Source organism: Monodelphis domestica, chromosome 2 (assembly GCF_027887165.1).
Source record: "Monodelphis domestica isolate mMonDom1 chromosome 2, mMonDom1.pri, whole genome shotgun sequence".
NCBI classification, from domain to species: Eukaryota; Metazoa; Chordata; class Mammalia; order Didelphimorphia; family Didelphidae; genus Monodelphis; species Monodelphis domestica.
Genome location: NC_077228.1, coordinates 304,532,975 through 304,547,591, shown reverse-complemented (window position 1 = coordinate 304,547,591; position 14,617 = coordinate 304,532,975). Strand labels below are relative to the sequence as shown.

Sequence of the window (14,617 nt, the reverse complement as noted above, 5' to 3'; positions counted from 1 at the left end):
CAATGTCACTTACTTGGCATCTGTCGGGTCTCAAATTTTTGCCTCTGAATTGTTTTACAGATTGCAGCTGGAGCCACAGAGGTGTCAGTATTTGGGGCAGCATCCGAGTCATTCAGTAAGAAGAACATTAATTGTTCTATCGAAGAAAGCATGGAGAGGTTTGAAGCAGTTGTTAAGTCAGCAAGGCATATGAATGTTCCAGTGAGAGGGTATTTATGAAACTTTGCAAGTAACTATATTTTATGAACTGAAGCACCCAAAATATTTTTCTTATTAAGTCTCTCCTTTTTAAGCTCCCTTTTCCTGAACTATTTAGCATGATTTTTATATGGTAGGAGTTAGAAAGGAGATGCAATGCTCTTAAAACTTTACTAAAGATAATATTTGCAATGATAGAATTAGTTAGAAATTGGTGTTATGATTATAAATTAGGACCTTTCAGGGCCTTCCAGTTGTAATTTAGGACTCCTGTGAATTTAGTTACCATTTATAATTATTACAAACTTTTAACAGCCCCTTCTCACTCTATTTTATATTACATTACATTATAAGATCAATATAATTAATCAGTTCTTCACATTTATTATATCATATTTGTAAAGTTTTTGTCTTGATTATTCTTCAGATCTATTTTTCTTTCCACCACTTTATAAATAACTCTAGTATTCTTAAGTGAATTTTGGAATCCACCTTATTTTCTTAGAATAATTTCTTGGCATCTAGGTAGGTCAGTAGAGAGATTGCTTGTCCTGGATCAGGAAGACAAGAGTTTACCTCCAGACTTAGTATGTAATAGATGTGTGATTCTGTACAACTTAATTAGCCTCTAACTATTTTAGTTTCCTCATCTCACATTAAAAATTAGGAAAATAAAAGCATTTACCTCTCAGGATTATTGTGAAGTTCAAACTAGGTAATATCCATAATGCACTTTGTGAAACAAAACACTAAATATTCCAGTCATTTTTATAGACACAGTTGATCATTTTGAAACTCATAAGGTACATAGGTGAACTAGGAGAAAATATTACTATAATCAACCATAATTTATTAAGCACTTATTGTATGACTTTGAAGGGCATTGAGGATACAGAGATAAAAATGAAACAATCCCTTCCCTGGAGTAAGTTGAATATATTTAAGGAATCATTAGTAGAGGGTGTGTCATGAAAAGCCTTGCATAGGAGATTAAATTTAAGCTGAAATTTTGAAGAGAGCTAGAGATTCTAGAAACATAGTGATTTTAGGCATCAATGTTGACATGGAGATGGGATATGGAATATTATCAATGAAGAATAGGAAACAGCAAATTCAGGTGGGCTTTAAAGTAGATGAAGAGGATAATTAGTATGGAGAATAGAAAATCAGAGGCAGATTTTGAATGACTTTATTTTTTCATTATTTTTTTATTAATAGAATCTATTTTCAAGTGTCTCAGTCTCTCTCCACATCATAGAAGTCATCATCTAGGAGGAAACAGTGATTCTTTTTCCTTTTCCTACGATCTCCTTAGGAAATAGACCCAGCAATACTATTGCTGTGTCTAAGAGTTCACACAGGTTCATAACTCTGGTATGATTCCAAATGGCTCTCCAAAATGAGTGGAACAATTCACAATTCCACCAACAAGGTATTGGTGTCCCATTTTTCCACAACCCTTCCAATATTTGTCATTTTAGCCAATCTGGACGTGAAATGATATCTCATAATTATTTTGGTTTGCATTTGTCTATCAGCAATTATTTAGAGTATTTTTTCATACAGCTATATATTGCTTTGATTTTTTTTCACCTGAAAATATTCTGTTCAGATCGTTTGCTCATTTACCAATGGGTGATGACTCTTGTTCTTACAAATTTGATGATGTTCTCTATATATTTTAGTGATGAGACCTCTCTCTGAAAGGCAGTCTGTAAAATATTTTCCAAATTTTCTGCTTTCCTTCTAATCTCGGCAGCATTTGTTTTATTTGTACAAAAACTTTTAATGTACTCAAAATTATGCATTTTACATTTCACATTGCTCTCCATCTCTTGGTGACTCATAAATTCTTCTATCCATAAATCTGATAGGTAATATGTTCTTTGTTCTTATTTACAAATAATATCTCCTTTTATGTTTATATCATGTATCCATTTTGATCTTAACGAATGGTACAAGATGCTGCTTTATTCCTAGTTTCTGCCAAAATACTTTTCAGTTGTCCCAACAATTTTTACCAAATAGTGATTTCTTATCCCCCCAACCTTAGATCTATGTTTTTGTGAAATACAAAGTTGCAATCTTTCACTACTGTTCGTTGTGTGTCTGTTCTGTTCCACTAATCTACCTGTCTATTTCTTATCCAGCACCAGATAGTTTTCATAATTAATGATTTATGATATAATTTAAAACCTGATGCTACTTAGATCTCCCTTTTTAAAATGATTTTTTTGACATTCTTGATCTTTATTCTTCAAAATTATTTTTGTCATTTTTTCTATCTCAATAAGATAATTTTTGTAACAATTGAGATGGCTTTGAATAAATATATTAGTTGAGGTAGGATTGTCATTTTAAATATATTGGCTGTTCCCATAATTCTCTATTTATTTAGGTCTGAAATTATTTGTGTAAAAATGTTTTATAATTATATTCATATAGTTCTTTGGTTTGTTTTGGTAGGAATACTCTGAGGTATTATTGTACTTTTGATTATTTTAATATGGAGTATCTATCTCTTCTTGCAAAACTTTGTTAGTAATATATAAAATTCTTATGATTTATGTGAGTTTATTTTATATCCTGCTATTTTTTATGAAATTGTTGATAGCTTTTAGTTGAGTCTCAATATTTTCCACATTTACCATAAAGTCATCTGTAAAAAGAGATTCTTTTATTGCCTCTTTTTCCATTCTGATACCTTCAATTATTTTTTCTTCTCTTATGGCTATTGCTAGTACTTCTAATAATACGTTAAATAATATTGGGAATAATGGTCCTCCTTGTTTCATTCCTGATCATATTGGAAAGGCTTCTAGTTTATCCTTATTACAAATAAAACTTGCTATTTTTTTAGGTATATATTTCACATAATTATAAGAAAAAATCCATTTTTACCAATGCTTTCCAGTGTTTTTAGTAGGAATGAGTATTTTTTTGTCAAATACTTTTTCTGCATTTATTGATATAATCATATTGTTTTTATAATGTTATTATTATAATTACAATGTTGATATTATATTAAACCATCTCTGTATTCATGATATAATTAAACCCATTTGGTTATATAGTCTTTGCAATATATTGTTGTGCTCTCCCAGCAAGTATTTTAGTTAGGATTTTTTGATACATATTCATTAAAGAAATTGGTCTAAAATTCTCTGTTTTCACCCTTCCTGGTTTTTAGGTAACAGCATATTTGCTACATAAAAGGAGTTTGCAAAATGTCTTTACTATTATTCCAAGTAATTTATTTAATATTAGAATTGATTATTCTTAAATATTTTGAATTCACTAATAAATCCATCTTGTCCTGATGCTTTTTTCTTAGGAAGTTCTTTTATGATCCGTTCAATTTTTTTTTCTAAAATCGGTTCATTTAGATGATCTGTTTCCTCCTATGATAGTCTAGACCCATTTTGGGAAACCTATAGCACATGTGCCTGGTGGGAGTTGTTCTCTTCCCCCTCTCCAGTTACACCAGAAAACATATCTCTCATCACCTGCCCTTCTGCCCATAATTCTAATGGGAGCACTTCCTCCCTCCACATATCTGGGATAAGAATGTGGTTCGCATGCAGCATGAGGGCACAGTTTGGGCACTTAGTCTCTAAAAGGTTCAATATCACTTGTCTAGGCAGCTTATAAGTATCTCCTCATTTCACTTACATTGTTAAAATTGTTTTCATGAAAAATAAAAATAAATTTGTTTTCATATAACTGAGCAAAATAACTTCTAATAATTGTTTTAATTTCATCTTCATTGATGGTATATTCACTCTTTTCATCTTTACTACTGGTGATTTGTTTTTTTTTCTCTTTTTTGTCACATTGAAGAATAGTTTATCTATTTTGTTGATTTTTAAAATAAAACCAACTCCTAAATTTATTTCTTAATTTAAAGGTTTTATGACATTCAGTTTTTATGTGACATTTAATTTTTAGAATTTCTAATTTAATGTTTAGTTGAAGATTTTGAATTTGTTCTTATTTTTTAGTTTTTTTAATATTCGTAATTCTTTGATCTTTTTTTCTCTATTAACATAGTTGTTCAGAGATAAAATGTTTCCTCTAATTACTGATTTTGCTGAATTACTTTATATGCTAAGTAGAGGCATTAGTATTTTACCTTATAAGCATCAGGGAGATACTCTTATTTAACAGGAAATGCTATATTCAGGCATATACTTTAAGAATATCAATTTTGGGAGATAGCTAGGAGATTCAGTGGATAGCCAGAACTGTAGATGAGAGGGCCTGAATTAAAATTTGGCCTCAGACATTTCCTATTTTTGTGATGCTGGGCAAGTCACCTCACCCTAAATGCCTAGCTATTATTGTTCTTCTTCATTGGAACCAATACTAAGTATTGAATCTAAGATGAACATAAGAGACTATTATTGGATTGAGATAGAGATTTCAAATAGGAGACTTCTACATGATAAATTCTCAATTAGGCACTTGTATACTATCCACTTTGAATTACCTATAATATAATAAATACTAAATGTATAATTGCCACTGCTCTGCTCTGCAGTCCATTTGTGGGATGGCTTTCTTTATTGATAATTCATATATATACTCAGACACTTGCTAGTCATGTTTCCCTGGGCAAGTCACTTAACCCTGTTTACCTCAGTTTCTTCACTTGTAAAATGAATTAGAGAAAGAAATGGCTAACCATTCCAGTATCTTTCATAAGAAAATTCCAAATGGGATCACAAAGAGTCAGATGCAACTGATGCAACTGAATCATATACTCATGTAAATCAATACTTTAAAGATGTATGATTTTACATTCATCAATGCAAATTGCATTTCTTGTTTGCTGTAGGATATCTGTAATCCCAGTTGCAAAGCCAGCCATTGTTAATGAGATAGGATAAATACAACTACTCTACTTGAGCGGCAGAACTGGCTTGGAAGAGCAAGAGGATTTTAAGCTTCCCAGTCTTTTCTTTCAGCAAAACTCAAGTGGAGTCGGCCTCTGATATCCTCCCTTTTGGAGCTGGATGCCAAAAGCATCCAAAACCATTGTAGTACCCTAAGCAATTTGGAAGCAAACTGAAGAAAACTCAGAAATGACCAAAGTTCTCTTGCTATAACTAATTCAATGCATATCAATAGGCTTTGGAACTGGATCTATATATGATTTTTATGAGTGTGTCTAAAAATATTATCATCTGGCATCCTGGTCTTCTGGTGATGAGACTTTCTGTACTCAGGAAGTCTTGTTCTCCAATGACTTAGACACTGTGCAAAACCTTTCAAGCATGAAATCACTTTCCAGAACTCATACATCATTGGCTTTTCTTTGGAAAATTCAGGGTACCATCCTTATTCGAGGATCCATATTATAAATTGTATAGAGCTTGTCTATCATCATATGATTCTAGGACAGACACTGCAAGTGGAGAACTGGTTTGACTCAGAATTAAATAGAAGAGGGTGTGTTGGATTGATTATGGGAAATTGAAAAGCTCCTTTAACTACTCCAAACATTTCCTTAAAAAAATGATCTATTTTTCAAATACAAACATTCTATTGGTGTTGTTATATGATTGCAAGTCACAGAATATGGCAGTGTCTGAAAATTAAAAACAAAACAAAACTGTCACATTTCTAAGATTGCAAAGTAATATGATTAGTATTACCAGGTTGTGACATAAAAATTCTGAAGATTAGATTAAAAGATGTAAAAGTGAGAAATAACTAGTGCTTCACAGATTTGGAGCTGGAAAGACCTTTGAAGGAATTTGAACACAACACTTTTATTTTTAGCAGTCAAGGAAAATAAAACCCAATGATTAAAATGGTTTACTCTTGGCTGCAAAACTATTAATTTCAAGAGGATTTTAACATAGCTTTCTCTGATTTTAAGGCCAGCTCTTTGACTACTCTACCACCTTGACAACAGCTATATACTGTAGATGTGCTTGAGATGTCAAGAGATAGCTCATTATGTATACTTCCTGAAGCAAACTTTTGATTAGACATGTATAGGAGTCATGAAGAATAGGCAGCCCTGTTTGCATTATGGTTGAGGGAATATTCCCATTTATAAGAGGTGATTGTGATAGAATACTACTGTGCTTTAAGAAATGAAGAACAAATTAATTTTGGTAAACATGGAAAGACCAATATGAAATTATGAAGAATGAAATGAACAGGACGAAGAGAGTATTATATATATATATATATATATATATATATATATATACAGCAAAAAAATTATATAATTCTATCTGTAGAGAAAGAACTGGTAAATAGAGATAAGAAAGACATAGTTTTACATACACATATCTTTTTTATGGAATAATGCCTTTTTAATTGGGGAGGGGAGGAAGGGAGTTAACTGGGTATTTCAGTGTAACAAACAAACTAATAAATAAACATGCTATTAAAAAGAAAATGTATTTGAATGGCTATTTTAGGCAAAGTTTAGCACACAGGTTAAATAAAAAGTAAAGCTTACATTGACACTTTAATTTAGAGTCAGTTTTCCTTCTTAAAATAAGTCATTTGTATTTCTTTTCAGATAATGTAGTTTTTTATAAGTGATATATACTCTTTATGCTGTTTTAAATTTTATTAATTAAAATAAATGAATTGTTTTTTTAATATAGTCACTTCCTAAGAATTCTACCAAGAAACAATAATAAATATAATGTAATAAAAGGATTAGAATTGGGACCAATGGTTTAATTTATTTAGGGAGTTTCCCAAGAATAACTTCTCCAAATACAGATGAATATTTTCCTGCTGCTTATAATCTTATAGACTCTTGTGATAAAGGATACTTTAAGACATAAAATGACTGATCCAGTGATACTTGGTTAATATATGCTTGAGGAAAAAGTAATAATGACAATACCTAGTATTTATTTAGTACTTTACAGTTATTCAAAGCAATTGAAAGTTTTCAAAGTTTTTTGCAAATATTATCCCTTTTTGTCCTCAGAACAATCTTGTGGGTATTGTACTTTTGTTCAGTCTTGACTGCTTCTTTGTGACTCCACAGACCATACAGTATATGGGTTTTGACAAAAATGCTAGAATGGTTTGCCGTTTTCTTCCCCAATGGGTTGAGGCAAAAGAAATTAAGTGACTTGCTGTTTATGAAGCTGGATTTGTATTCACGTGTTCTTGACTCCAGAACGAATGCTCTATTCACTGAGCCACCTAGTAGGTGTCATCATTATCATCCATATTTTTTTTTTTACAAATGAGGAAACTGAGTTTGACACAGGTTAAATGACTTCCTCAGAGTTACACAGAGAGTGTTTAAGGTTAGATTTGAATTCAGATTTTTCCTAATTGCATCAGATACTTTATCCCACCTCACTGTCTGAAACACTGTTATTTTTGCTGTGAGGTCAATGCTGCCTAGAATAAAAGAGACTCATTATATAATTCCTTGAAGCCTAATGCTACTATTTAATATCATCAACATACTGAATAGAATTTAACCCATATTCAAACAGAATGTGTGCCATGTAAATCATAGGAGGAATTTCTTGGTGTATTTCATCCCTATGTGCATTTTTCAGTACCAATCTGATTTCAATTTAGAACACTACTGCTGGTTTTTTAGGGCATGTTATTTATCTTTGAAACAAATACCTTCATATTTGGTTTAAACATTTATGTGTTCTTTTGAGAATTTCTTGCCCTCAAATTTTACAGAGCTTAAATTTGACTATATTTTTACTGGCAAACTAGAATTTATGTGCTCAGTATAAGTCATTGGCTGTTGGTGCCTCTTATAAATAAGAAAAAAAATGTACTCAAGTAGTTTAGGCTTCAGTATATGTATCTTACTATTGCAACAGCTGCATCAACATATACTTGATCATCATCCAGAAAATTTATGTCGTCAGCTGTCAGATTTAAAGTCTGTAAGACACTACACATTTTATAAATGTTTACTAAAACAGTTTAAATGTTTATAAAAATAGAAAACTTGCATATGGTCTAAATAGTAGCTTTTATTAGAGTCACAAAAGCTATTGTTTTATATACACACATACACATATTTATACATCTATATCTATATCTATATCTGTTACATATACATGCACTTTTTTGTGAATGTACAGAATTTTATGTAACACATGGGACACATTCAGCAAGGACACTGTGCCAAATCAATATTATAAAGTGTGTGGTCAGCTAACCACTGGCACTCATACTTTCAATGTGAAACAGCACTGAAATACCTACATTTAGGGCGTCATTCTTTTATGTGTAATTCAGGTGACATTTGCAAACCCTTTTGCTGTTTAACTACTGGCTTCCTGAAGTGAAAAGGGCAGATAGACACAAGAAAAATGAGAAGCATGTGATAAATATAATTATGTGCTAGTATTTTATTAATAAAATTTATTGAAAGCAAATATTATAGAAATATACATGGGGTTAAATGATTTTAAGTTGAAATTCTCAATGCTGCCATAACCCTGCTACACACAACTTGTAATATCTTTTGGCTAATAATATTCAGATATGTGAAACTTTTTTTCTTAGGTACCTTTATATATTCTCAATGTAATAATAGCTAGCATTTAAATACACTTTAATGTTTGCAAAGTAAGAACTTGTGCTAATTTATTTAATCCTCTTAATAACACTCTAAGGTTGGTACTGTAATTATTCTCATTTTACAAATAGGAAATATGAGGCACAGAGAAATTAAATCACTTGGTCGTGGTTACATAGTTAGAGAATATCTGACACAAGACACAACCTAAGGCCCTCCTGACACCAAGTTTCAAACTCTACCCACTGTAGTGTTAAAACTGCCTCAATGTATTATCTAGTGTATTTTTAGGCTGGAATTCACTGATAATTGACTGACCCATTGAATCCTACCTAGTCATTATTTAAAAAAATTATTTATCTATTTCAATATGAAAACTTTTCTCCCATCATTTTAAAGAATATTTCAATAATATATTTTATAATATTTACTTAGTTTTCAAATGAATTATCAGATTTATAAAATAAAATTAATAATATTTAAACAAATAGTTTGAATATGCAAATAAGTGATACTTTGGATATATAATATTTAAATAAATAATTTTGAGTAAATATTATATATGTTATTTAAATTATACTAAATAATAATGAGAATAAGAATAAAATTCTACATGATAAAATGATGGCAGGATAAGAGAACTGTGATTTTATTTGCATAGAACTTTTGAGGAAGAAACTCCTTCCATTACACATTGGCATTTTCCTTGACTCTCTTGCTCACAGACTTATCAGGAGAACTGAGAAATTAAATGCGTTGTACCAGGCATTAAAGCCAGTTTTTGTCAAAGGTGACACATGAACCTAGATTGTCCTCTCTCCAAGGTCACTTCTTTGTGTACTATGACACTTTTTGTCTCTGACACCTCAGTGGTTGTTGTCTTTCGTACTCCAAGAGGAACAAAATGACATCACTATTTTGGGGTCAATGTGGAATGTGTTGAAATATGGTTTGACCAATAGGCTGTAGCAAAATTAGACACAAATAGCCTGTATGAACATTTGGGCTGAAGATGTCTCTAAATTTACATATCTCACATTTATAAAATATTTCATTTTTAGAAAATATTTGGTGACTTGACCACTTAACTTTACCAAAAAAGTATAGTAGGAGTAAAAATATTTTTCTTTCTTTAGAATTTATAGCTTTTATATTAAGATAAAGCTTAGTGCTCATAGAATCATTAAAAACAAAACACATCTTAGTGATCTGGTGAACTCATTTAGTCCATCCTACCTACCTACCTAGCTAGCTCACTTGCTTTTTGGCTGGTTTCTACTTAAATTACCCAAAGCAAATGAGAATCCAAAAAAGTTGTAAGGACCTCTGAGGGAGATTCCAGAACTTCATTTGGTTATCCATTTCCATGTTTAATAACCCTTACTGTCAGGACATTTCTTTTTAAGTTAATCTGAAATTTGTACTACAGTCAGACTATATCTTCATCTTCAAAAAGGCAATCACCAAAATGCCTTGAAATGAATAATGGATTGACCCCTCCATTTAAAGAAGAAAAATCATGGGTTAGTGGAAAGAGATCTGGATTTGGAATTAGAGGGTCTGACTCTGCTATTTATTTCCTTTAGGATCTTGCTCAAGTCACTTAAAATTTCTGGGCTTCAGTTTCCCTAATTTTAGTTCGACAAGATGATCCAAGGTCTTTAAATCTAAATCTAAGATCATATGATTTCTAACTTTTAAAATGTCAATATTGGTTGAGATCATAACAGCTGAACTGCTCAAATTACCCAAATGATGTTTTATTGGTCTCCTGTTTCCTTTCTCTGGTACCCATTTGTTAATGAATATAATTATAGTTTTGGATCTAAAATTTCAGGAGAGCAGAAGGGCATGTTAAATGAGACCATGTCCTTTTCTTCATTGTTGTCCCTTTGAAATGGAAGAACACTAATATGCAAAGAGACTCATGAATAACAATGTCATACATGCATGTTAATGAGAATCTTTGATGACTGAATTTCTTATCCTACAAATGTTATCCAACACATGAGTGCATATAGTGACAGATTTTTGGGAGAAAATATTCTCTCCCTTAAATTTCTTTCTAACTTTAGCTGTTAAACTGAAATGTGTATTCTAGAAAGGTAAGTATCTTGTAGCAAAATATGTCTCAAAAATGAGACATCTGGCAAAGAGATTTTTCTTCTTATGTGTATGGTTGATTTGATGCTGAATATTTCTTTTTATCCCAATATATTAGTCTGGCACTGATGGGTGCCAGAAAAAAAAATGCTTAGCTAGCAAGAGTTAATAGGAATTTGCTCTATTTGTGTAGTCATGGCTTAATAGCCATCACTGAAAACTTTTGAGGAAAGAATGAATTTTATTATTTCTTGTGAAATGAGCAAGAGAATTTTTTTTTTTTGGTGTAAAGATTTATTTTTCTACTGATATATCTGCCACTTCCAGGCAAGAAGTGGATTGATAATTTACATGAGTAACTCAAATAATGTAATACTTTCCTTGAAGTTTCCCTTTATGTCATGGAATTTTCATAACAATTTCTCTCTCACCCTCTTTCTCTTTCTCTTTCTCTGTCTGTCATTCTATCTGTCTATCAAAATCAAATTTTAAACCTAGGTATATCCATTGGAGTATGTATTGTGCATGTATGTATATAAATGCATGTATATCTATATACATATATGTGTGTATGTATTGTATATATCAGACACCCATTTATGCATATGTATATGAATATATCTAGCTTCTTTTCATGTGAACAAACACCCAATAAAATGAACATTACCACAGACAAAAGAGAAGAGGAAAAGAAATAGTACATGGAATTTCAAATATCTCATATACAATTTGCTTTTCCTTTTATTTATATAACAAATTCAACATGTAGCTTTCAAATCTGTATTGCTTGTTAGTGTTTCCTTTTGCATTAAAAACAAAACACACCAAACAAAAACATTTGAAAGATACTTTTATTAACTCTACTACTGAGAATCAGTGTGCAAAACCATAAGAGATTATTGTTCTTGGAGTTTTCATTTCCTTTTAACTTTGAATGCCAAGGAGAAAACAGTTGAATAAAAAGGTAATAACAATAATAAGATATAAAGAGGATTGTTCCAAAAAGAACCTAATATGATTAATTTAATTACTTTGAATAGCTTTGCTGAGTAAGATAAAGATATTGAAATATTGTTTTCAGTGATACGGACTGATTGTATGCTAGAGAAATCTTAAAGTAACACAGGCAATTCAAATGTTCTCATGTAGTGTCAGACGTCTCTGCAATATAATTTGCAAGAGCTTCTTTACCTTCCCTGTTCATGACATTTTTTGTAGCTATTTATCTTGATTTGCATTACATTTTCCAACTCTTATTGCTTTTTTCCCCTCTCTTCTTTGTGCTATGAGAATTAGCGACAAGGACTTTGAAACATTCCATTTGTTCTCTCCATTTATGAATATTTTCTTGTTCTGTCTACAATTGATCCATATTTTAAACGGTTGCATGATTCTGTTGGATTATCATATCCCTTGAAGTAATCTCCATTTATTATTCCATCAATATATCCTAAGGAAAGTGGAAGTGCTGACCCTACTGATGATACTGAAACCCTTGCCTTTCTTGATACTCAAGGTGTCAATCTCTTCCTAAGGACTGATAAAAATGATCTTTCTTATTGCTACTGCTTTTTATCTCTCTATTCATAGTCCTGAAGCAGAAGCCAGAGCAGCAGTTGTGCCCAGTCATGCTTACCTGAGCCATGGTACAGTAGTCCAAGTAGATGGGCAAAGATGGAATTAGAGGAGGTAGTTAAGAACAGAGATCACAGTCCATCAGCATCACTAGATTAAATAGTAGTGGGAGTTTGGGGAAGGAGAATGAAGACTTCTGTGCATTTAAAAAAATGCTCCAAGAATGTTCCTTCTTTCCCTTTCATTGCCCCTCCTCTCCAGTGCAGTAAAGAAAGAAACAGTCCTTTATTTCAAATATGCATAACCAAATAAAACCTATTCCCTCTTTGGACATTGATAAAAATGAATGTTTTACTCTGAATCTTGAGTCACAGAGATGAATTTTAACATCTTTACTTGAAAATAGCTTCCATGAAGTTTGACATAGCAAAATAGACAAATAAAAAAATCTTATTTTGAGAAAGATATATAGAAAGAGATGTTAAATAATATGAAAATATATTTAGGAGGGTTATGTGTTTTCAGCATTATTCTTTCTCTGAAGATCTAGGTCCCAAGAAGCAGATTAGGAGCCTAGCATTAATGATATAAAGACACTCATAGTTCTTAGTCAGGGAGACATGGAATAGGAATAAGTTAAATCCTTAAGTCCTATTTTTTATTATTTGTATGTAAGTCATTATTAAAGAGTTGTAGCTCTGAACCTGTTGAATTTTTTAATCCATGCACAGACTGTTCCTGTGATCAATGAGGGTGTATCCTATAAGCAGGGACCTGAGGAAATGCACCTATTTTTATAGATATTCTTGTTTATGAATATTCAATAAAATATTTTGTCTTCTACCTCATTAATTCATTTTTTCCAGATAATCTACCTTTTACTTGGGACCAGTCTGTGACTGGCCTGTTAAAGTCAATCACTTTTAAACTAAGTAAGAATTGGATTATGTTAACTTTTCATTGAAATTACCAGCCAAGACAATGAAAGAAGTAATATCAATAAAATTGTTTAAAAGAAATAAGGGTAACCCTTTAAAAAAAGAAAGAAAGATATATTCATACATCAAAATCTGGATTGTAGTTCTGGGTATTTAGAAGAAATATGGAACTAATCTCTAAAAACCGTGATACCTTTTTTTTCTGTTTTTTGGGTCTCCCAAGCATTTGGCACAGCAATGCCTCAACTTTGCAGGCACTCAATAAATGTTTATTGATTTGACTAGGGATAACAAGAAAAAAAGTCCGTGTATTTATATGTGCATACCATAGCTATAACACTATATGCATATTTATACACATATAATTTTATAGTTCATTTCACGTACACATTTGCTTCTATCAAGATCCAAGTAAGGAAGGTTTTGCAATTATTTCTCCTATTCCCTTTCACTAGAAAGGATATTGGAGCTCAATGATAATGACTTGCTTGTGAACACATAGATTTGAAGCACAATTTGAACTCAGAACATCAAGACTTCATGTTCACCGCCTTATTCACTACATACAGGGACTGTGCTAAATTGTAGGGTTATAAATAAAGTCAGAAACCCACAAAGGAGCCAATCCATCTGGTACATTGCATAATTCTGAAGGAGGTATATATGCAGATTAGAAGTAAGGTAACTTAAATGAAAAACTTACAAGACTGATACTATAGATAGAATGTTGGACATATAATTACAAAGATCTGAGTTCAAATACACTTGGGCACTTTCGAGCTGTGAGATGCTGCAAATTCATTTAACCTCTGTTTGCTTCATTGTCCTCATCTATCAAATTGGTCAATCATCTATATAAAATAAATCATCTATAAAATCTATAAAAAATAATAGCATCCAGATACCAAAGACTGGTTATGAAAAATGAGATTATATTTGTGAGGAATTTAATATTGTGGGAAATAGTAGGTAATTAATAAATTTTTTGCCCCCCTTCCTCACTAATTTTCATTCTCTCTTCATTCATGTGGTCAGAAATACACTTTACTAAAACCACTTTGGCAGCTGTAAATTGCCAAGGGGAAAGATCTTTTAAAAGATTACTGTGATAGTGTGTATGAGGGATGATATTTGGAAGCAGTAATTTCCTCCTCCAAATAAAAAATAAATGAACTGAGTATCTGTGTAATTCTTACAATTCTGTCATGAAAGTCATCATCCAGGAGATGTATGATCAGAAAAGGACTCAGATCAATGATGT

The 14,617-nt window shown here is 31.5% G+C and overlaps 1 protein-coding gene across 1 annotated transcript in view; it reads left to right on the top strand.

Annotated features, from left to right (window-relative positions):
- Window positions 1-14,617, top strand: part of HMGCLL1 (3-hydroxymethyl-3-methylglutaryl-CoA lyase like 1) — a 170,022-nt gene that overhangs the window by 45,235 nt on the left and 110,170 nt on the right. Inside the window, exon 4 of the mRNA XM_056818434.1 lies at window positions 61-209. Coding sequence (XP_056674412.1) covers window positions 61-209 — 149 coding nt within the window. The remainder of the gene's footprint in view (window positions 1-60; window positions 210-14,617) is intronic.